This window comes from Nansenia antarctica, assembly GCF_963989245.1.
Source record: "Nansenia antarctica genome assembly, chromosome: 4".
In the NCBI taxonomy this organism is placed as follows: domain Eukaryota; kingdom Metazoa; phylum Chordata; class Actinopteri; order Argentiniformes; family Microstomatidae; genus Nansenia; species Nansenia antarctica.
Window position 1 is genome coordinate 12,985,265 of NC_137689.1, and position 25,244 is coordinate 13,010,508.

Sequence of the window (25,244 nt, forward strand, 5' to 3'; positions counted from 1 at the left end):
AAACACAACTTACTTTGTGTAAAAGAAATAGGCACCATATCGTGAGCTTAGAATTATAAGGTTCTATCTCCGTTTAGGGCAGTTCAGAGATATTGAGCGTCAAAGTTTTGTGAGATGGAACCTTTGTATTTTATGAATTACTAACTCAAAAATGTCAACATTTTAAAAATACCACCACACAGGCATTAATAAACACCTAATGAATCAGATTATGTAAAAAAACTCAATTTTGACAAAAACGGAGATAGAACCTTATAATTCTAACGTCACGATTTGACAAGAGGTAAAAGCTACTGTGCTTGTAGGCTACTGTCTATCTAGTATATCACAATGCACCTGTTTTGTTGGGGTATGCTGATCGACGCTCAGGTCCCGCCCCCTGCACTTGTCCTTTCATTCTAATTGGTCCAACAGGGTGTGTATGCTAATTCTCAGAGACCCCCTGCACCTGACTCTCTCCAGTCCACAGCAGATTGCCAGCCATAAGACATAAGGGTTAGGGTTAGATAAGACAGGAGCCTCCAAGTAACAGCTATTTATTCAATAGGTCATCATACTCAACGAGCAACTCAATGCGACAATATTGCGTCGCAACAATTCTGATTTGCGGACTCATCAATCATTTATAGATCTATAAGATGCCACGGTCCTTTTTGGTTAAGAAACATCTCAGTAACAAGAAGCCAAACTATGGTATACTGGATTCTAAAGCAGAAGGTTGGTACTTTATTTATTTTTTAACTCACCTTATTCATAATTAATACATATTGACATTCGTTCATGTGGTTCCATAACCTACACGATTGCTGTTTCAAGTACAACTATTTGTAATAATCGTGTTTAAAAGTTTTTCAAGTTCATACTATCTTGGCAGTGTAGAATTCCAGTGAAGTGAGTATTTTTTATATTTTTTCCTCCAGTAGCCTATTGCAGTCAACTAAAAGTATTTCCCTATGTGATTATGTCTAAAAAAAACTGTAGCAAACCATACAATATTTGCTGTCTTGGTTGCAATAAATAAAATAATTATGAAGTGAAATGATACCTGGCTATGCACACACCAAACGCGGTTCGAGTTTAGCAGGTGCAAAATCTCTCGCACAAAAGAGGAATTTATTGTTCGTCCCTCCTTCTGGGATGTGAAGGGCCCTATTAAGCGCGTTCAAGAGGCTAATGTAGTGCCCTCCGAGGTCCCTTTTACCCCGAAATCCGCCTTCAATCTGTGTTTTTGTTCCAATTCAACCCTTTAGCCAGCCTCCCACCCCTCCTGTATTGATGAACTGTCAAGATTACCATTATAAAGGTGAAAAAAGAAAATGTATGTGACTAAAATCAGATTCGTTTTTTTAAGGAATAAAAAGAATTGAGTGCATTGGAACTCGGATAAGATAGGCCCAGATTTAGGCTGAGAAGACTATTGTGATTGGTGTTAATGCAAATCAATATGCTACAATAATCTACATTATGTAGATTACTGTAAATGTTTAATGATACTAATCAATAGGATTCACTATTGCTTTTCTAATTGCTTAAAGCGGAGCACTTATACATTATGGGGTTACCCCATCCACTACTAATGGTAATGTCATGGTCAATAGGCCTGCTGAATATTTGACATCTATCTGATGTTAAGTCCTTTGCTTTATCCCTATTTAACCCCAGTCTGTGATGAATACCCGTGAGTGAGGATATTAATAAAAAAAATAGTATTCACGCACATATCCACATGTGCTTGACAAAACAAGAACACAGCTAAAGAAACAAGGGAATACTGTTTGAGACATCAATGAGGCCTTGAGTGGTACTTATGACAGTTTCAACATAATATGGTGGTGTAAATCATTGCATTGAACCTGTCATTGCAGAGATCGACACAAGCCTGACCCACCGTGAAGAGTTACCCTGTCCAATCCCCTTCCCTCTTCAGCCCCCTGATGGCTGGTTGCCGGGACCCAGTCTCGTCACCTCGTCACCTTCCGTCCTCTCTCCGATTGACCGGCAGATTCCAAGGCACGCCAACATACTCCTGGGCCTGGATAGCCCAGTCCCGGACAACACTTTCCCCCTGCCAGTGTCTCGCCATTCCCTAATCAACTCTGAGCCTCTGGGTGCCACGCAACACCAGCCCTTCCTGCCCTCGCAGGACTTCCACCACCTGGGGGGAAGAGGCGGCAACAACCTACTGGGCCTCGGACCTGGTCTCAGCCAGGAGCGCTTTGAATGCTTTGACTGTCACAAGGCCTACTTCACCTTCTCCGGTCTGGCCAAGCACAGGCAGCTGCACTGCGAGTGGCAGTATCACAAGTACTTCAGCTGTAAGTACTGCGACAAGGAGTATGTGAGCCTGGGTGCCCTGAAGATGCACATCCGCACACACACGCTGCCCTGCGTCTGCAAGCTCTGTGGGAAGGCCTTCTCCAGACCGTGGCTGCTCCAGGGGCACATTCGCACACATACAGGTACGCAGTCACATAGAGACAGGCATGCAATTGCGCCATACAGGTAGGCAGACACCCTGCACATATGCTGCGTAGCTGGGCACACCGATTTCTTTCTTGAAACACACTTTGTTTAATAACCTTAAAATGCATATTTAGTGAACTATCAGGGCTCGGAGATTCTCATAGAACAGCACAGAATAGAGGCGTTCCTCTCAGTTGAGACCGTAGTTGCCTCTAATGTACTAATGAAGAGTGAACTTGTTTGCAGGTGAGAAACCCTTCTCCTGCCCACACTGCAGCCGAGCGTTTGCTGACCGCTCCAACCTGCGAGCGCACCTGCAGACCCACTCAGACATCAAGAAATACCAGTGCAGGAGCTGCTCCAAAACCTTCTCCAGGATATCCCTGCTGTCCAAGCATGAGGAGGCTGGCTGCTGCCCGCTGTCCTGATTCCTGCCGGCCCCGCCCCCTGTCCTGCCTGCCATCAAGCAGTCAGTCAAGCTTTATTTTTTCTAGGGCTTTTCTAGGGCTTTTCGTCAAAAACTTTTGCCAAAGTGCTTAACATTGACACTAGTCTAAACACCCAAAGAGAAGGTATAGAAATGGCAAGGAAGAAACCTTGAGAGGAACCAGGCTCTGAGGAGGAGCCCATCCTTTTCTGGCTGGCCTGGTAAAATGCCCTTATCCAGCATCCCTATACAGCCTCTCCCTAACAAGCCTGCCTCTATCCAGCCTCTCACTATCCAGCTTGTCTCTATCCAGCCTCTCACTATCCAGCCTGCCTCTATCCAGCCTCTCACTATCCAGCCTGCCTCTATCCAGCCTGCATCTCCAGCCTCTCCCTCTGTTCAGCCTGGCTCTATCCAGCCTCTCACTATCCAGCCTGCCTCTATCCAGCCTGCATCTCCAGCCTCTCCCTCTGTTCAGCCTGGCTCTATCCAGCCTCTCCCTCTGTTCAGCCTGGCTCTATCCAGCCTGCATCTCCAGCCTCTCCCCCTGTTCAGCCTGGCTCTATCCAGCCTCTCCCTCTGTTCAGCCTGGCTCTATCCAGCCTCTCCCTCTGTTCAGCCTGGCTCTATCCAGCCTCTCCCTCTGTTCAGCCTGGCTCTATCCAGCCTCTCCCTCTGTTCAGCCTGGCTCTATCCAGCCTCTCCCTCTGTTCAGCCTGGCTCTATCCAGCCTCTCCCTCTGTTCAGCCTGGCTCTATCCAGCCTCTCCTTCTGTTCAGCCTGGCTCTATCCAGCCTCTCACTATCCAGCCTGGCTCTATCCAGCCTCTCACTATCCAGCCTGTCTCTATCCAGCCTGTCTCTATCCAGCCTCTCCCCCTGTTCAGCCTGGCTCTATCCAGCCTGCCTCTATCCAGCCTCTCCCTCTGTTCAGCCTCTCACTATCCAGCCTGTCTCTATCCAGCCTGCCTCTATCCAGCCTCTCCCCCTGTTCAGCCTGGCTCTATCCAGCCTCTCCCCCTGTTCAGCCTGGCTCTATCCAGCCTGGCTCTATCCAGCCTCTCCCCCTGTTCAGCCTGCCTCCATCCAGCCTCTCCATACTACCCTGTACCTTGTCCTGGTCTGGTTAGATTCATATCAGACTGCTATTCATTAAAAAAACACTGGAGGGGGACCACCTCTTGTGACACTGAACTGTGAAATCACTATGGCATGTATTTTGGAGGTCTCTGAAAGATAAGCACAATAGACACTGTATCCAATTACTTCCTTCTTACGTCATATATTTGATATATGAAGTAGTTGTTTGACAATACGAAAAAAAGGAAAAGTCATTGCTATTGGATGCTGCAAAAAATACTTGAATTTTTAGAGCAACGTTGTACACAAATTATTTGATTGCCTTGCAAGGATATGTATAGCTGTATACACATTTGTATGAATTTTGTTTGTTATAAAGAATAATAAATGCATATTTTTGTACAATAGATGTTCATTGTGCCTGAATATTGATACATTTGAATTTGAATTCAGTGGTACATTTGAATTCAATAAATAAATCGTACTGATTCGATATTTTACGTAAAAGTTGAGCACTGATGTTGTTGCAAATGATTACATTAAATGGCTATCAACCTCTCAAGCAAGTTTAAAGATTCAAAGTTCACAAATATGTGTGACATATTATGTTTCTTGGACATGGGAAGACACACATCCTTTGAACTGAGTAAAAAGCACAAGCCCTCACCCAGGCCAAGACAAATTGTAAAGATACAGTTTTCTAACATCACAGGAGTACACAAGTGAAGACAACATGTTGGTATTTTCTTGTCAGGAGCCCCACACACTCTCCTATACTCCCCACACACTCTATTACCGTCTCTTGGCTTCATGGGGTCATCAGTGTATACAGTATCATACAGGAAATTGGAGAGCTAAATGATAAAGATAAACAGAAAACCAATATTGTGTTAGTTGGGGCACTCTACTGGTACTCTGCCAGTAGTCTTGTGACACCCCTGTTCCCGGGGTCTCTTCTGGTGGGTTGGAAGCTCAGATGAGGAAGGAGCTATATCGCAAGGCCCTTTTTTTCCTCAACTAATTAATGTCTTTTTGGAGGGCAGCTGGTGGGAGGGGTGGGGAGAATTTTACGGGTCTAAATAAAACCCTGATGTTTCCCATTTGTAACGGTGCATGGAAAAATTCTTATTAAATATATCTGTTTATTGGCAGGTGGGAGGCCAGCTGCATGTCACTGTGGCGCCGTGCCAGGGCTCAACGGGAGCAGGGAGGGATGGGGGGGTCGACTCTTTCCAGTTGCTCAGCACAAGTGGAGCAGCTGAGAGAGAGATGTCCCCGAATGCACGGCTGGCTACTGGGGCTGCTAGCTCTGCTCACGGCCCGGGAGAAACGCTGGTTTTCTCCAGCAGAATCCCAAACATGTCAAGCATGCCCCCAGGCACTCTGAACATGTGCAGGTTGGAGCCACTTGGCTGTCTGTCTGTTGTAGATTGGTGCAGTGGGAGAGAGGGCGGTGGGATTGGAGTGCAGGGTACTGCAGACACCGGCCAGGCAATCAAATGTTTGTCAACTACAGTACATGTTGATGTGAACTGTACTGCTTACAGTATGTACTGCTTACAGTATGGCAGAGATAGCCAGCTAGCTAGCTAGCTAGCTGTCAACCTGCTATTGAATGTACGGTCAGGGCCACTTGACCAGTGCAGTGCTCCCCTAGGGTGGTGCAGGAGGATTTCAGTGGAGACTGACATGGCGGACACATGGCCAGACGCATTCCTCAGCATATCCGTCTGGAGCCGTCCCGTCCCATACTTCACCTCACTGACACACCACATTTACACCAGAGGCATTCCGTAGCAGCAGGACACCCTGGCCAGTGCACCTACAGTTAGATCCAGACATATTTGGACAGTGACACAATTTCCATAATTTTGTCTCTGTACGCCACCACAACGGATTTTTAAATGAAACAACCGAGATGCAATTGAAGTGCAGACTTTCAGCTTTAATTCAAGGGGTTGAACAAAAATATTGTATGAAACGTTTAGGAATTGCAACCGCAGTCCCCTATTTTCAGGGGTTCAAATGTATTTGGAGAAATTGTACTGTATCTGTACTGTGAAGCGCCGTCCAATCAACTTTGCTGAATTTGGCTGAATCTGAGCAGACAATCCCTAAACAGTTCAGAATTCATATGTCTGCTTCTATCTTCTGTCACATCATCAATAAACACTAGTGACCCAGTGCCATTGGAAGCCAAGCATGCCCACTGCCTCCACTGTGTTTTACAGATGATGTTGTATCATGAGCCGTTCCAAGCCTTCTCCCCATCAATCTGGTACAGGTTGATCTTAGTTTCATCTGTCCAAAGAATGCTATTCCAGGACTGGGCTGGCTTTTTGGCTAAATCTAATCTGGCCTTTCTATTCTTGAGGCTTATAAATGGTTTGCACCTTGTGGTGAACCCTCTGTATTTGCTCTTGTGAAGTCATCTCTTTATGGTAGATAATTATATGCCTACCTCCTGGAGACTGTTCTTCACTTGGCTGGATGTTGTGAAGTTTTTTTTTCTTACCATGTAAAGGATCCTGCGATCATCCACCACTGTTGTCTTCCTTAGACGTCGAGGCCTTTTTGTGGTGCCGAGCTCACAATGCTTTGTTTTCTTCTCAGAATGTACCAAACTGTTGATTTGGCCACTCCTAATGTGCACGCTATCTCTCTGATGGATAACGTTTTTGCAGCCTGTTTCACTTGCATTGAGAGCTCCTTTGACCACATGTTGTGTGTGTTCACAGCAGCATCTTCCAAATGCAAATGCCACTTGGAATCAGAACTCAGACCTTTTACCTGCTTAATTGATATAACAAAGGTATAGCCCATAACTGTCCATGAAACAGCTTTTGAGTCAATTGTCCAATTACTTTTGGTCCCTTGAAAAAGAGGGGGTTATATATTAAAGAGCTGTAATTCCTAAACCCTTCCTCCAATTTGGATGTAAATACCCTCAAATCAAAGCCGAGAGTCTGCACTTTAAGCCCATAATATATAACTGTAACTTGAATATGTTTAGGTAAAAATTCTGTCCAAATGTATATAGACCTAACTGTACATATATCACACTTCCCATTTTGTATACGGTACATGATCATGGTTACAGGACAGCCCTGATTTAAATGAGCATACACACAAACCTGAAAGTATTGTACGTTCATGGGCAGTTCGGCAGTTCCATCCAGTGCAAACTCTCAAATCAATCAAGTCAATTCCAAAGTCAATTCCGTGCGATTCCTTGATGCGCTGTAAGACTTACTTCTATCTTGCTTCCAAATCATCACTGTATGACATCACATCATATGTACATTTCTACATATGTACTATGATGTTGAATGAACTTCAGGATAGACACCTGTCAACAGGCTGGTCCTAGCATGGATTTATTTTTGTTATGATGACTGATGGATAGACGATACACTTACTTAGACAAATGTATTTGTTTTAAGTCACTTTGAATAAAGGCGTCTGCTAAATGCCAAAAATGTAATGTAATGTAAATGCTCCATACGTGATCTTGACCTCTGTCGCCGTTCTCCATGACGTGTGCATCAGCTGACGCCACAGCTCCCTAACTATAGCCCCTGTGACTCCACAAAAGACCCCTGTCACCCTATAAATACCCTGTAGCCAGGGCAGGGGACGCATGGGCCCGCTACCCATACAGCAGCAGACGGGACGTAAATAGAGGCAGCCGGGCTATTCCTGATGCCGGTGTGAATTGGGGCCAGCCAAACGCGGACTCCCCCCCCAGAGCTCACCCCCCACCCCCGAGCTGGCAGCCCTCAGTCCTCCTTGGCTTAGAGGAGTGGAACCTAGAGAGTTTCCAATGCTCCCCGCAGCGCAAGTCTCTGAGCCTTCTCCCATTCCATAAAGCTGCTGCACTTCTTTTCCTCTAGGAGAACAATCCCCTGGGTCTGATCCCAGGTCTTGCCTGCCAGGGACCCACCCCTATAACCCTCTGTTCTCTGTCCCTTTGCTGTTTGTCAGCTGCTGGGAATTTCTCCTACTTCACTGCTGGACTCTGCCACTGTATCACACAGGATGATCTGACCGCAAGAGGTCAATGGGTCCCTGTAGGAGATCCCTTTGTGGAACCCTTGGGTTCCATGGAACCAAAACACGCTATATATGGCACCAAAAAGGGTTCATCAAAGGGTTCACCTACAGAGATAGCCAAAGAACCGTTTTGGGATCTAAGAAAAACCTAGAACCAGGCTGTAGAAGAATTCAATGAATTACAGTGAGCAGCATGGTTGAGCTACAGATGATGATTTCTCAGTATGAATAAAGTGTTTGAAGCTTACTGCATACCTTTTTACTAGGCTCAACTACCACTAACAGTAGTCTCTAAATAGTATGAACTATATAAGAGTATACTCTCAGTAAACAGTAGGCAGTATGAGTGTTTGGACGCAGCCATTGTCTATAGACCCAATAGCATCAGTTCCCAAACTTGGGGGGCCCTTCTAATTGTGGTTTTAAAGTCCCTAAGAGAAGAGATAGAAGAAGGAGATATTTACATTACTATGGTATTAGCCCATAAGTTGTGTGGTTAATGTTGAACAAATGTGATTATACATGGATCATCATACAAACTGGTTTAAGACATAATATGGGGTCATACATAGGCCTTATAGATCAGTCAAATGGAAAATCGGAATCATTGAAGATTGTTTTTAGGTTAGACGACCATACCATACTGTAATAGAAACATTTCAAATAACTTAGTTAATTGAGGGATACTGCCCTGCAGCCCTTGGATTTGTGATTAGCGAGTGGGTCAAAGTTGACATTGTCCCACTGTGTTGGCCTATGAATGCATCATGCACCCAGAGCTACTACACCCATCTGTCGTCATGGCAACATTGTCAAAGCAAGAGTACATACATGTAAAAATAATCTACAACCTCAGATTGACTACAAGGGATAACCATGCAGCCCAGTTCATTTCTCTATGGATATTAATATAAACCTTTAGGCCTATAAATACTGGATAACCTGTTTATAAAAAGCACGCCACTACTCCATTGCGTAGCAGCACAGTAATACTATCTCAGTTGCCACTTTTAGCCCTTGTCAAGACAAAATGTGGCTATTAATAGGACTATCCAGCGGATGCTATCTGGGCTGAGGGGGGGGGGGGGGGGGTATTTTTGTGAACGACCTCCGCACAGCCTTGCACCAACTCAGATTTGCGGAATATTTTCCTGAGTGTTGGGATGTATATAAATATCGCACTCCTGTAGCTCCCTGACTCACTGCGTATGAATGCTATGTGTTGCACTTGTTACCAAAACCCTGCCACTATGCTGCTGCGGACTGGAGGAGGGGGGGATTGGGGGTAAGCTAGTTATATCTGTCCACTTGTTGTGGAAAAGAAGCCCAACGGCCCCCGAACAGGTGCAGCAGGGTAACATTTAGAGGCCCGTCAAAATCAGCCAACGCCCCTGCCCTATTTTCCATGTGAGGCTGTTTTTGACCGTGATGGACTAGGCCTACTGCTTGGTCACCACATTCGCTTTCCATGCCTTGACCTTTAACCTCGAAGTGCAAGTCGCTGTAGGCTTATAACTGAAAGGAATCAATCTATAAAATACCGACAGTATTTTCAAGATTTGCATACATTTTGCATTTGCAACTGTGACTGAGGTTTCAAAATCATAATGACCATTGTCCTTGTTTCTACCAATTTATATTTATGAGAAAAATAGTCAAAAGTTTTTTCTAAAGAGGCCTATATTTTCTGTTTTAAGTAGCACATTGACAATATGAGCTCTATTTTCAATCTGCGCAATTTGGCAATTTGTGTCAGTGGTAACTGGTAGAAATACCACAGCACTGGAGTGCTATCTCATCTGCGCTCAGGTGGGAGGAGTAGGCCTACTAGGAATAGAGGCATGTACATGACAATAAGCAGGCCAAGTGCCATCAGGTCAGAGCACTGAACAATTATGGCCTTGAAAATAGTATTAATATTCCAATGTATGACGATCTCAACGAAGGAGATGGCGAAATATTAGACCCAGACAAAAATAGCAATCAAGACAAATCGACGTTGTGCAAGCAACAATTACGGATGTAAGATGCACCTGTACGTGATGAAAAGCAAGACAACTCTTGTCTACTGCATAAACCTGATGAGGATCAATGAACTTTAAAGAAACAATCTGTGACATGGTCTGGTGAAACGGTCTGCCTGTTGGCCATTCTCAAGTCACGCAAATAACCAAAAAGCTTCTTAAAAAAAAAAGAAGAAAGAAGTGTTTTCTTAGCTGCTATATAGCGACCGACGCATCTGTTTTGATTGAAAGGCAAAGTCATTGTAGTGTCTCTTATTATCTCTGTAAGGACAAGTGAAGTGTGTTTCCATAGCTGTTTTTCCACACATTATAAGTTTGACAGGCAAATCACAAGGCACTCATCAATAAAAACGGCATAGACAACAAACTGAGAAGCAGAGGCGTGAGATGGAGGTAATGAGGAGAATGTGTTAGCGCGGCATGAATAGCACGAGGAGAGATTGAAAGGTCTTTGTTGACTGAGCCTCGGTAGTACAAACAGGCTGGAGCCCAATCAAAGGCATCCTCTACTAGGACCCAGGCCACAGGGGATGCCCTCTGTCCCCTCCACTGTTTAGACTCTATGGTAATTGGGGTACTTCACCTTGAGGAGGTACTGTGTTGGACCCTTGTGTTCCTCTCACTGACTGTCCCACACTCTGGCTGGCATTGGCAACACACCCCCACACTCGCTTCAAACATGAGCCCCTCAACTGAACAGCTGGACAATTCTATATCATCCATTCACATACATATAGCTAACGGCTAGCACCTCTCCCATGTGGAAAGGTAGAGTGATCACGAGTGAGTTTCTGGCACCACCGACAAGTAAAGTCCAAGTATGAGAGCAGCAAAGAGGGGGTGGCTCAGCAGGTGCCCCACCCTTGCCAAGTCTCAACATTACACAGGTTTGGGGTCGCCGCCTCTGGATGCTTGCCACCAGTCTGCCATCACCCCGGTGCTGCAATGTTGTCACACATTGCTCCTGTGGCCTTCCAGCCACACCGCCTCCCAAAGACCTGCATCTCCGTGGCAACCTGCAATTGTTTACAGGCCTCTTGGCTTTTCAGTGAGCTTGGGGCGCCCCCATTCTCAGCTGGAAAAAGCCCCCCACTACAAGAGATTCTCAGGCGGCTATTCACGGCCAGTCATTATGTGGCGTAGCCCGCCCAACTCTCCCTGTGCAAGGATTCAAAAGGTATACACACCGTGTCGCCATATTCAATCTGGATCAATGTCACAATGTAAATAACTCTCCTCGTTATTACTTAAAGTAGGTATTCGATGAAACTGTAGCTGCAACATAAAAAAGGAAATACAGAGTGGGTGGGATGGGTCAGTGGTTTTATTGAGGAAAAAAACCCTGCTACAAATACAATATAAGTATATCTTATTAAACTTCAAACAGTGTTACAACTTGAAAATCCACATCATTAGCATCGAAAATCATCAGAATCATTATTATATTACTATTTTTTCAAGAATGCATAAATCACATTTAACACACACACACACACACACACACACACACACACACACACACACACACACACACACACACACACACACACAGGCTTCCTAACTACAGGCCACAGCCTCTGGAGGGATTGGGTGCCTGGGGATAAGAGGCCTGCAGATCCCAGTGGCCCTGAGTAGGGCCACATCAGCTTGACACGGTACAGCAGAGGACTGGCTCTGCAGACTTGTGTGACATGAATCCTGCCCTCCCAGGGCAGTGTATACACCAAGAGGACACAGTCCTACGGAGACACTCTTGAGACAACTCACCTTGTCTGATTGCTGGTACAGAATAGGAGCATGAGTCCAGGGAGGTGACAATAGCCAGGATTGACCAGGATCGGGCGTCTGGGTGGCATAGCTCAGTAAGGCACATGCCGCGCAATCGCAGGGCCCCTGGTTCGATTCTGGCCATTAACATATCCTGCATGTCTTCCCTCCTCTCTCTCACCGTTCCTTCCAGTCAATCTCTATTGTCTCTATCCTAATAAAGCAGAAATGCTCTAAAAAAAATAAAAATAAATAGAAAAAAGAGGGGTCCTAAGCGGGGTTCAATTTAATTGGTCCAGTTATCAACACATTTTCAAGGATTCTCTTGCAGGTGGTCGAGCAGAGAGCCTACAACCGCTTAAATGTATTTTTCAGAAAATGGGCTAGTTATGACCACAAGCAAGAAGCGTAGGACATCTGAATGACATATAATGGCATTATGCTGGGATGCGACAATACAAAAAGAATCAAAATTCAATATATACATTTTGGGGATACTCCATACTCAATGAAATATGGAATACATACAATATCAAAATACAATATGTTTTGCTACAGTTGTGCACGTGAATGCTGCCCTAAACATACAAGACCATACAAACAGTATATAAAATAGCATTATCATCAAGGTGTAAAAAAAAGTCTAAGGACATGAATAACCACATTGGTGACAACTCATTGTTGCTTCAGAAGAGAGACACTTCTTATGTTGGGTGTTTGGCCTTTGGTGGCTTCCACTTTCAATGACGCAACAACCAGTACAATAAGTTGAAAACAAAATGGCAATGCCTAATGAGACCATTAATACCTATTACGATCAAAATCCCTTCAAAAACACAGACTACGCTGAGGGTCCATTACTGTTTAATTTGTTCCAGAAAACATGAATAGTCATCAGGATCATGTTTGTCTGATTTTAAACAAAACTAAGCCCATCTATACGATATTCAGGACGCCACAGGCAAACTGACTGAGCCTTGTGTACTAATCTGACTCCCAGTATTCCAAAACATCGCTATGTTTTGACAGAGTGATACTCAAAATTGCTTTTACACAAACAGTCACAACTCACATTTTTATTCTACCATGAAATGTACTCATTTGGACTTAATTAATGTTACAAAAATGTTGGAACAAAATGTCTACCCTTCAAAATATATTTTGAATTAATTAAAGTGCAATCCTTCAACACATTCCTCTGGGGAAAAAATATAACTTATGAAAAACATCTCATCCATGCCACAGGGACCTAGCCCTAGATGCTTGCATTCTCTACTTTATGTACAAGTCTCCTCCTGAAAGGAAATACTATCAAATGGCCACGCCATTACACCATTACTTGGATGTCTGCCCATGTCCTTAACCCTCTCCGATAACCACACCAGAAACATTCATATTTTAAATGCTCGGTCAAAGGGTTCACAACAACTACTCAAACACTTTGCTTCAAATTGGAAATCTACATTGGGGCGACAGACTTTCATCGTAATGAAAATCAAAGTGCCTATTAAGAAATGCATCTGATTGAGTATTCAGCTAGGCTGAGCATTTTAATAACTACTGTGCTATCAGATAGCAGATTATTTTTCATACCAAATCATTGGAAAAATGTCATATGATTGTAACAGACTTATAAATGAATATGTAGGCCTATTCATATGGTACAGGCAGATTTCCACAACTCTGACTGGCAAAACCCCAGTGAGGTAGCAACCATTTGGATCTCGATAAATAAAATGGGCAGTTGATATTGCACAAAATTTGCTGACAGAGTTTGTGAAATGTTAGATTTCCAATTAGCCTTTTGCTTTCTGTCAGACCAGAATGTGTGGCCTAATTGAGGTAAATTGGCCAAAGAGGACAGATTAGAACAGCAGCAAACGGATTGTACCTCACACTCTTTGAAAAACATCTCTTAAACTCAAGAACTTACACAGATCAGAACTGTGGATAATACATGGGCATGTTTTACAATACTGTGGATAATACATGGGCGTGTTTTACAATACTGTGTATGGAACAGAAAGGTTTGAAGTTCCAGGAACTGTTTACAACTGGTCACTGAACGACCACCAACCCTAATGGGTTCCCACACTTATCACTTTTGAGATGGGGCTGCCCTCTACTGTCAAAGCCTGTATACTACACCTATCACCTATCAAAGACCCCATAATAACAACGTTGTCATGGCAGCAGTACAGTAAATGGAATAGAAAAAAAAAAATAGGACAAATGACAAACATGTCCCCAGTAGTTAAACAAACACATTTTACTTTCTTTTACTATCAGTGCAACATTTGAAAACTTAAACATTTTCCAAAAATATATTATATTCTCATACTGGCTGATGCTTCATACAAATATCATTGTAGCACATTGACCAACTATCAGCAGATTGGAGTATCAATGCAATACTATGTTGTCTGTTAGCTATGAAATAACAACAATCTATAGTTCAGTTATGTATAAAAATGTGACAAGTGCAAGTATTCACAAAAACTCTGAATAAAAAAGGGGATTGTTTTGCTTTGTGTTGTAAAGGTTACAATCACAATGGATGATTTGGTGATGACATGTCATTGTTTTGAAGATGACATTACATGCATGGGAATAACATTTGTAGAATAAAAGAAAGAAAGAGGTCATGTCACAATCTGGCTATGCTGCAAAGGACAGAAGAAAGGCCTTTTCTAAAACAAAAAACCCTAACCGTAACCCTTGGTTAAGGACCAACAGCTAAAATACTCACCAAAATGATTTGTAGATAGTCAGTAGCCAAATGTGTCCTATGCAGCATGGCCTTCAAATGGGTACCTGAAGAAGAGGTGTCTATTGCCATGGCATTTACTAATCACTAGTAATCAAGCTAGAACCATCTGTGTGGGCCAAAGCAACGGTAACTGTCTGCAAGTAACAAAAGCATCAACTGTGACACAAGATTCTGCGTCACGTGATGGCTTTTTCCTGGAGTTTGTGAACCTGTTGTTTGAACAGTGATTTCTTCTTCTTTTTTTAAACTAAACCATCACTTTTGGGAACCTTCATAAACCTTTAAAAGTTGCTGTGATGTACTACGGGTGCCATTGTCATTTTGCATCACAGCTGTGATGAAGACTGTATCCCGCCGCTGTTGTCTCAGACTGATAGTCAGGTGCCACGCCTTTTCTACAAAACAGGAAGTGAGGGCATATGACTGACAGGAACTGGGGTCCTGTGGAAATGGACCCCAGTGGACGATGAGCCATGCATTTGGGGATCAGGAGAGAATGAGACCTCGGGAGTTGTCCAAGAGTCTCCCTTTAAGGTGGGTGATGGAGGTGGATGGAGATTGAGAGAGAAAAAGTAACAGAGGCATCATTGAGGCCTTATATCAGACAGCAGAGTGGTTTCAGATGGGCTCAGATGGCAGAGCAGGGCAGGGGTACTCAGTTCTCTGCTAAGGACAGTGCCAGGGCTGCCTGCAAGGCTGCCTCCTCGTCGATGCTGTAGTCCTGCAAACAAAAACAAACCATCACTATATATTCCAAACCACCGCCTTGCTTCAAGTAATGAGCAGGCTGTTGTGGGACAGAGATTCATGCATGCAGTGCATTGATAAAACGTACCACAAAGGTGTCGTAGGAGAACTTGTGCCGGTGGAGAAGGTGCTGCAGGAAGTTGGAGCTCTTGTAGCTGGGGTCCCCCCAGGGCATAGCTGAACACACAGGACAGACCTGAGGACACACACAAACCCACTCATCATTCACCATTAGACAGCCATTAGACACAAAACATGACCATTTCTAATATCTTAGCATGCACCCCCAGTAGGATATCTGATAGCTTAGCATGTGCCCCCATTCAAAGTGACTTGTATGGCAAAGCATTCTACAATTTGCCATCCCCAGTAAATACTAGAGGAAGGCTCTAAAAAATGTGCTTGTTTACCCCAACCAGTTCGATGCTTTTAAATGCATGATGGGAAGTGGATGAGTGCACACTTTGGAGAGAACGGTAGCCAATAGGAAGACCATAGCCTGGCACAGGGTAAATGAGTGAAACCTCATGTCGGACTGACCACTTTGTTGCCGTCGTTGCGATGGTTGTCCATGCAGTGCTTGACCAGCTCCTGTTGGTCCAGGTTGCGGGTGCCACAGAACGGACACGCAAAAGTTGAGCGGTTTGGGATATTGCTACAAGGAGACAAAGCAGCAGTTGTCAGTAGCAACGGACGCTATCAAAGCAACGGATACGCGCAGGGCTTATTCACAGACCTGCCACCGCTGACCACCACATGACTGAGAACATGTCATCCATTGTAATGACTTTTGAGGAACCCAGACATGCAGATCCATGCTGTGACATAAATATCTTTGAAGCGGATGTCTAGTGTAACATTGTGCAGTAATGTCGCCCTCCATGAAGTACAGTCACTTCCACCTAGCCTTTTCAGAGTCAGTGGTATTGATGGTACTTTTCATAGTATGTTGTATCTCTCTCTCTCTCTCTCTCTCTCTCTCTCTCTCTCTCTCTCTCTCTCTCTCTCTCTCTCTCTCTCTCTCTCTCTCTCTCTCTCTCTCTCTCTCTCTCTCTCTCTCTCTCTCTCTCTCTCTCTCTCTCTCTCTCTCTCTCTCTCTCTCTCTCTCTCTCTCTCTCTCTCTCTCTCTCTCTCTCTCTCTCTCTCTCTCTCTCTCTCTCTCTCTCTCTCTCTCTCTCTCTCTCTCTCTCTCTCTCTCTCTCTCTCTCTCTCTCTCTCTCTCTCTCTCTCTCTCTCTCTCTCTCTCTCTCTCTCTCTCTCTCTCTCTCTCTCTCTCTCTCTCTCACACACACACACACACACACACACACCGTACCTTGGTATGGGCTGTGAGGTGGGCACCACAGGCACAAACTTTGGGCAGTTGGCCATCTGTTCCTGAACCTTACTACAAGAGGTGATATGTGACCTCATTTTGACCAGAGCCACCTGAAAGACAGAGACAGTCAGTCAGAGATGGGGCGGCTGTGGCGCAGGAGGTAGAGCCGGTGTCTAATAATCCCAAGGTTTCGCAGATCGGCGGTTCGAGCCCCGGCTGGCCACATGTCGAAGTGTCCTTGGGCAAGACACTGAACCCCAAATTGCTCCCAATGAGCGGGCCGGCACGCTGGTGTGTGAATGGGTGAATGAGAGGCCATTGTAAAGCGCTTTGCAATAAGGCGCTATATAAGTCAGTCCATTTACCATTTTATTCCATTTACAGAGATACAGTCTGAGAACGATACAGTCAGACACATAGACAGAGAGACACAGACAGACTAGTGGAGATGTTTTAGACCGGGGTGTTTAGTCTCTGTGTGGGTATGAATGAATGGACTTTATTGTCATTGCTACAGTACAGGTACCAAACAACGAAATTAAGGAGGGGTGGCTCCCCTGGTGTTAGGAAAGGGAAAAAAAAAAACTTTTATAAAAAATCACAAGAAGGGAAGGAGCTGGTTTACATAAATAAAGGTATGTATGATAGGTATGTGTGCCTGCGCATTAGTGAGTGTGTTGATTTAAAAGGATATTTGATACAGTAGTTGTTGGCTTTACGCACCACAGGGCACACACACACACACACACACAGGGCACACACACACACACACAGGGCACACACACACACACACACAGGGCAGACCCAAACCGTACTATGCTGGCTCAATTATTTATTCCCACTGTCCGGTACTACTACATCAACTGTATGTAGAGAGTAACCAGGTCAGCGCAGTACAGCTCAGCTTGATTCGGCTCTGTACTTTGATTAAGAGTACAGAAGATATAATGTTCACCTTCTTGCTGCAACCCCTACAGGGAGCCTTGTAGGAGGACAGCTGCTTCTCCACACTGGACGACTTGTCCACCTTCTTTGGGTCAAAGGGCATACGGCAGAGTGGGCAGAGGGGAGAGGTCACTTGGAGGCACGGCTGCAGACACTCCCCACAGAACCTGGAGAGAGAGAGAGAAAGTGTTAAACCCGACTTAGGCTATAGGCCTAGTTTATGCATCAGCGTAACTGCGACGGTTCGCAAAGACAATCGCACCATAATGGCTGTCACGGCTACACCTTGCACAGTCCCTTAGTTCGACATGCCGACGTCCGCAAAACCAAATATCATTTGGCAACTCAATTTATCCACTACCAATGTGGAGCACGTACTGTCTGGACCTGACATCGGGCTGGGCACCAGGCCATGGAAGGGGTTGACAGATTCCCATTGAGATACAGATCATTCTGTAGGTTGAACAGATACAGATAGATGACGTCTCTTGTACACACCTAGTGGGGGGTAGGGGTAGTGCAACTCAAGTATTTGACCCATGACAGGTTTTCAAACAACACTGATGCATACAGAGGCTAAAACACCATCCATTTACCACTGGCTTAGCCTAATGCTTACACAAAACAATCAAGAAAACTGAGAAGAGACAAGAAGAGAAAAAACTCAGAAGAGACAGAGTGCAATATAGAGTGCTAATAGTGTAGCAATAGAGGAAGAACGGTTTCACTAAACCAGTGACCCTGTAGTTGCCGGTGGAGTGCATCTTAGCAGAGGAAGTGGTACACTTGCACACAGGTGAGGTAAACAACACATCAACAGTGTCCAACTGTCAGAATGATGTGGAGGCAAAAGGAGTATTCACCTCTGGCTAATCACAGTCAAAATGTAGTTAGAAGACAAACAACAACATTCTCCCTAATAATAATATAATCCCCCCAAAATGGACTTGAAGTGTCGGACATTAGCTGTCGCGTTTCTTTCATGTGCACACGATTTTGAAGTGGCAGCCACCAGAGACAGAAAGGCAAATATCGGCGAGTCAACTGCCCTAGATCACCCCTGGCAGTAACAATGTGTTGTTTATGTGCAAACCAAAAGTCGGGTAGGACACTCCATTTTAGAAAGTGCTTTTTCTGGACCAAAACAGCATTCCTAAAATGAAATATTTTCTCATTTTTTATCTCATTCCCAGATCGCTACAGATTAAACATAGTCATTAAAACATGCAAAAGTCTGAAAGGAAACTCATCTCCCTAGTCATGAGATACACATCTATCCAAAGTGCCTTTCAAGACAAGAGCTAAAAGTGAGGCCTTTTCAGAGAGCTAACTCTGGTAGGGTTTATCAACACGTTGAAAGACACCTTGAAGGTTATCTGTGGTGCTCATCACTTGAAGATGGATTTAACACCCTCCCTTTAGACTGGTCAATCACCGCCACGGTATTCATCCGACAGCAGAGCAATCCCCATCTGCGCACACACACACACACACACACACACACACACACACACACACACACACACACACACACGCACACACGCACACACACACACACACACACACACACACACACACACACACACACACACACACGGTGAGAGTGACAGTGACATACTATGGCAAAGTGTGTAGTGGTGTGAGTGTCAGACATTGTTTTGTTTGAGTGTGTGATATTCCAGTCAAGTGTTGAATGGTTGTTTTAATAGATAAGCAGACCATTAACATAGGAATCTGACTAACCTACACATGAGTCTAAAACACAGAATATGTACAAACCCCTTCCATCGTACATTTAAGTTTGACAAAAAAAACTATGAAAGGTCAAAGTAAAGTTGCTTTTGCTTTACTTCAAGTACCGTACAGATCTTCTTTTTTCATTGTTGACCTTGACTAGGGACCACCAATTCAATTCAACCACAATAATCACCATAAACTCCAACAATCAATGTACGTGTGTGTAGATAGGGAGAGTTAGCCACAGGAAAGAGCAGACCTATTTTTACACACAGATATCTCCCCATTACCGTACATACTGTAGCAGAAGCCTTGGTTGGCTACACAACATATCACACACCAAGGATTCTGGGACAGCTTGCTGATGCATATTGTGATGTAAGGCGCTATAAGGAGAGAAGCTCTATAATTGTGTATAATGGAGCAAGCTGACCTCATTTTCTCTGTACAGTAAGGAAGCCCTCTAATTCAGGAGAGAAGAGAAAGAGGAGAGAGAGAGAGAGAGAAAGAGAGAGTCCATGTCACTCCGAGAACTATGGAGTTAATGAGAGCATATTAGGCAGGTGTTGTTCGAGCCGAAAGACCCGAGGGTTTGTTTCTCACCATCTGTATCTCAGCTCTTTCCCTCTACTTCCCAATCCTTCATAGGCTACTGCACTGCACAAACTACGGTAACAACCCCAGCTAATTTGTCGCAATCAGAGTTTGTTTCCCCCTGAACAGATATCCAGCAATATCACCCTAACAGTGAAGAAGCTGGAGAGTTTGAGAGGGTATTTCACAACTTCCTGTTTGGTTAAGTTAGACAGGCCTAGAACACTTTCACTCTTTGGTTAAGTTAGACAGGCCTAGAACACTTTCACTCTTCACTCGTTGGTTAGGTTAGACAGGCCTAGAACACCTTCAGTCATGTGACATTCAGAAGACGACGTTTCATCCACTGTAACAATGCTCGCTCTCTTTCTTTCAATCTGATGGGGTTGTCACTGTCAGAGGTCCTGGGACAAAAATAGACTCAACATCACAGAACACCAGGAGACAAGGTGTCAACTCACAACCACACAATGCATCAGAATGAATCTTTACAATCTTCTCTCATTTCCAATCATATTTCTGTACAAACCCTGCATCTCCTAGCGATATGGACAGCAATACTAGTAGTAGGCCTAATATACAATATATATATATGCCGTTTAGCTGACGCCTTTATCCAATGCAACTTAGATTGCAGTGAGTGAGTGCATACATTTTTCTGTATATATGGTCCCAGTGGGAATTGAACCCACAACCTAGCGTTGTCAGCATCAAGCTCTAACAATTGGGCCACAGAGGACCATGTCTACTAGCCTACATGTAGTAGTGTCTACTACTAAATGTCCAGCTATGAGCCCAGAGATACAACCGTGTTCCATATAGGCTACATAGTACCGTACACCCTGCCCTGACACAGCAAAAAGATAGTGGCACTTTTATAAAGAAAAAATACAAAACAAAAACAACAACAACACCAAAAATAGCCTACCGGAAGATTGTGTTTTGAAACCACACATTTTTTTTCACCAAATGGCAGGAAAGAAATGCAGAGTCAGTAATGACATCGAAAAAAAGCCAACTGAACAAAAATACAACAAAGGATATTCTTGTAGTTGCTTTTCTTCAAAGCTCGACTGTCTGCATGAGATGCAAAATAAACTGGTATGCCTCTGGAACTGAACTTTGGGGGGGAAAAGAAACCTTTCAGGCTTACCTACCACAGGACAAAAGCTAAAGAAATTGCCAAAAACAACAGCATCATATACCCCACAGAAAGAATAGGCCTAGCTTGTAGTCCATTGTGCTGCAGCTTGCAGCTAGTTTGTAGTAGTTGCAACGTAGCTTGTCCTTTCACATTATCAGAGACAGTAACTTAGCTGTGGTGGGGACCAAAAGAAACAGCTATGACATATTGGCCAGAGGAGACAGACCTCAAATCCAACTTGAGCATCTGAGACACAAGTGTATGAGAGTGGGCTCTGCCAACCCCCCCAAGAGCCAAAGCAAGTGCATGGGTGACAAGTGTGGTATGCGCATGTGCTGTATGATTGCATGTAGGTACAGCCCTGTGTGTGTACTTGTGAGTGGTAGAAGGGGAGTTCTGCATTCAACTCCCTCAAAACCTGGCTATAGCTGGGGAGAGAGTTAATAACAATAATATAATAATAATAATAATAATAATAATAATACATTAGACTTATATAGCACTTTTCTAGACACTCAAAGACGCTTTACAAACTGAAAAGATCGAGTAGTAATAATAGAAAGAAACAAAGGGGAGGGGGGAGAGGGTTAACTGGTGAAGGCAAGCTTGAAGAGGTGGGTTTTGAGGGCCTGTTTAAATGTTGGGAGGGTGTTGGCCTGTCTGATGTGGTTGGGGAGGGCGTTCAGAGGGATGGGGCTGTGGCTGAAAAGGCCCTATCGCCCCAGGTCTGGAGCTTGGTCCTGGTGGTCTTGAGGGTAGTTTGGTCGTCAAACCTGAGGCAACGGGAGGGGGTGGGGAGGGGGATGAGGTCGGCAAGGTAGGAGGGGGCCAGATTGTTAATGCCTTTGTAAGTGGTCAGTAGGATTTGAGACAGCTCCGTCTGTCTCAATGGACAAACTCCATCACATCCCACGAGACAAGGAAGGGGAAGTGAGCCAGGATGCCAAGAGGCTGTCTGGGGTGAAGCCCGCTCGAACCACAATCAGACTGCCACGTGATGGAGAGAGGAATGGAGGAAGAGAGAGAGAGAGATAGATGGAGGGATGGATGGAGGGATATAGTTAGACAGAGGTTTCCATAATACTAGTGGTGGTCTAGGGGTAGTGGTGGTCTAGTGGATAGTGAGTTGGACTTGTGATCGGAAGGTTGTGAGTTCAAATCCCGCCTGAAACCACACCACTACTAGTGTGTCCTTGAGTAAGGCCCTTAGCCCTCAGTTACTCCAGGGGGAATGTCCCTGTAATTCGTAATTGTAAGTCGCTTTGGATTAAAAGCGTCTGCTAAATGGCAAAATTATTAAATTATTATAATACCTCTGGTCATGGGTCATGGGTCACATCGCACACCTTCTGTATGACACTCACCTATGTCCAGACTCGTGCGTTTGTTTAGGCTACATTTTAACCATTTAGCAGACGCTGACTCTCCCTGGAGTAATTTAGGGCCAAGTGCCTTACTCAAGGGTGGGATTTGAACTCATGACCTTCTGATCACCAGTCCAACTCACTATTTGTTTTGTCCAAATTTGTGGTGTCCATGGGGGGTGTGGGGTTCAAACCTGCTAGACTAGATGGAGGGAGGGCAGGCAGGCTCTGCCATTGAGTGGGATAAGGATTAGGCCTGGCCCTAGCCATGGTCAGATTTGAGCCACACAGATTATGGTATAAAGTCAAATCTACAGTGAATAGTAGGCCTACATGCACTGGTGATACGGTTTGGCCTAGCCCAGACCCAGGACATGGAGTGTTGGTTCATTTGCTAGACTTTACAATCCAGAAGCAACCATAAAAAGAAAGAAAGAAAGAAAAAAAGTGGTACTGATTCAGTCAAGAGGACTCTTTTCACCAATGAGGATTACCCTCATATTGATTATTATGTCATCCCCTACCATCCTTCATCCAAAACAATGAAGAAGTACCGGATCCCCAGGTCCCGTAGCAGCAGGCTCCAGAACAGCTTCTTCCACACAGCTGTCACTCTGATGAACAATCCCCCCGCCCCTCTCTCCAACATGAGGTACACTGACTCCCAGTAACTGTGTACCCCCCTTCATAAAGTTGAATCTAATCTCATTTAAAAATATGCCTTTCATGCTGCAATTGCTTATTGGCAGGTTTCCATTAACCTTTTTTTATTAGCCTTTACGTTAAAGCTGAGTTATGTTGCTACACACACACACAAATAAATAAATAAAAAAGCACAGTTGACATAGGCTGGATACGGGCATTATAGATCAGACATCATGGTGTTTTGTGTGAGAGACACATCACTCCACTTTTGGGACTCATTAGACAGCTTGTTGTGAGCGGTTGACATCCAGCTCAGATTTCTCACACTGTCTTTCTTACTGTGTTTGAGAAGATGCTTTCGCTCAGTGGGACAGGTCGATGAAAGATAGGGGAACTGTTTGAAGTGCACTTCCAGGCGTAGGGTCAAGGGATCCATGTGGGACCAGGTGAAACAGACAGCAACACCACACACCAATCACCAACTCTTCAGCCCACCAGTCTCACATGACATCGCTTCCTACAAAACAGACCCCCTCCCCTCTCTCTCTAGCAGCTATTGTCACACTCTCATCAAAAATTAATTTTCCAGAAAGGGCAGGAACGTTTCTTTTTTTTTCTTTTTTTAAATCCACACTGTCATTCACTGAGAGTGTATTATGTGATGCTCTGTATGTCTGTCTACAACCAATACATCTCTCCCCTGAAAATACTTGTGATTAGATATTTTACTGATCACAACTATGCGTCTGAGGGACAACAGTGTCACGCTGTCCCAAGCCAATACGCGCAAGCACACACACACACACACACACACACACACATTTGTCTAAATATGTAAGTGCTCAGTGTTTTTCTTCTCCCTTCAGTGGTTAGGCTAGCAGAAGAAGAAGAATAGATCATAGAGAATGCATCGCATCAGATATGCTCCCAGAGCAATTTCTGTCTTTACCCTACAACCATCTTTTTTAATATATATATATATATATATATATATATATATATATATATATATATATATATATATATATATATATATACATGGGAATGGATCACAAACTAAATGGTGTGGAAGGATCTGATCTGCTCAATGTCCCAGAGGCAGCATCACCTGGAACCATTAGAACAAACATATCACAATTCAAGTCTGAAAGAGATATGGTATGAATAATAACAAAGGGTTGATGCACACAGCATAATCAGGTATAATAAGGTAGTCTACTAGGCTAGGCTATCTAGAAAATAAAACAAACGAAGAACCACCACCCCCCCACACACACACGCGCGCGCGCGCACACACACACACACACACACACACACACACACACACACACACACACACACACACACACACACACACACAATAGGCTATTTATAGGGGGGGGGGGGGGGGGTTTGCAGTCAAATTAGACATGATTTGTTTGAAAAGCAATTGGAGGTACAGTCACGCACGTAAGGACATTACCAAAAAAAAAAAAAAAAAACTCACGTGTGGGCGCAGCTGGCAATGCTGACAGGTTTGTGGTACACCTCCAGGCAGATGGGGCAGGAGAACTGGCTCTCCAGGCTTTCGGCGGGGGTCGCCCCGTTCTGTCTGAGCTGAGTCGCCTGGGACACAAAGCTGCGAAACATCGCCATCGTCAACACTCTGGATCTCTGGATCTCTGGATCGCACTTCGCTCTGGAGTAATAGAGCTGTACCTGAGAGCATGAACTAACTAGTGTATGGAAATGTGATCTTCACGGATGGAGATCCGTCGTTAAAACATAGTGTAACACAAATCTAGCTGACATGAGACACGGCAGACACATCAGTCCACTCCACACGCCGTGGCACCAGAGAAGTAAACATTGGAAGGGTTGCCAGATGGGATTGACACGTTCCAGCCCAACCAACCACAGTCTAAAAACCGCCGAATCCACCCACCACAAACCAGCGCCAAAACAATTATTTGGCGGAAATGCTATTAACCATACACTTGCAAGCAGGCCACGCCAAGTGTTATGTTAGTCCTTCCATTGAACAACAAACTGGCCGTACGTTTTGAATGCCTTTTTTATTACCAAGAAGATGCAGTGGCATTCAACAATCATGCGTTCGTAAATTCGCTCTGAGAGCGCCGGAGCGCACACTTGGTTCAACGTCTAAAAAGGGACCAAGTGATTTGAT

The 25,244-nt window shown here is 44.4% G+C and overlaps 2 protein-coding genes across 3 annotated transcripts; one reads left to right on the forward strand and one right to left on the reverse strand.

The window, feature by feature from the left end:
• Positions 1 to 638: 638 nt before the first annotated feature.
• On the forward strand, positions 639 to 2,891 carry snai3 (snail family zinc finger 3; the record flags this gene model as incomplete). The annotated part of the gene is made up of 3 exons (XM_080529043.1): positions 639 to 717; positions 1,866 to 2,459; positions 2,710 to 2,891. The coding sequence occupies 3 exons, from the start codon at positions 639 to 641 to the stop codon at positions 2,889 to 2,891; spliced, it is 855 nt and encodes a 284-aa protein (XP_080385169.1).
• A 12,347-nt stretch (positions 2,892 to 15,238) lies between these two features.
• On the reverse strand, positions 15,239 to 24,712 carry rnf166 (ring finger protein 166; the record flags this gene model as incomplete). 2 transcript variants are annotated; one of them, XM_080528521.1, is made up of 6 exons in its annotated part: positions 15,239 to 15,304; positions 15,419 to 15,526; positions 15,871 to 15,985; positions 16,646 to 16,758; positions 17,604 to 17,760; positions 24,564 to 24,712. In XM_080528521.1, 6 exons carry the CDS (start codon positions 24,710 to 24,712, stop codon positions 15,239 to 15,241), a joined length of 708 nt encoding a protein of 235 aa, XP_080384647.1. The 2 variants fall into 2 exon arrangements, with proteins under 2 accessions (XP_080384647.1, XP_080384648.1); XM_080528522.1 differs by lacking the exon at positions 17,604 to 17,760 and having other exon boundaries at positions 16,646 to 16,713; positions 24,605 to 24,712.
• Between the last annotated feature and the right edge of the window lie 532 nt (positions 24,713 to 25,244).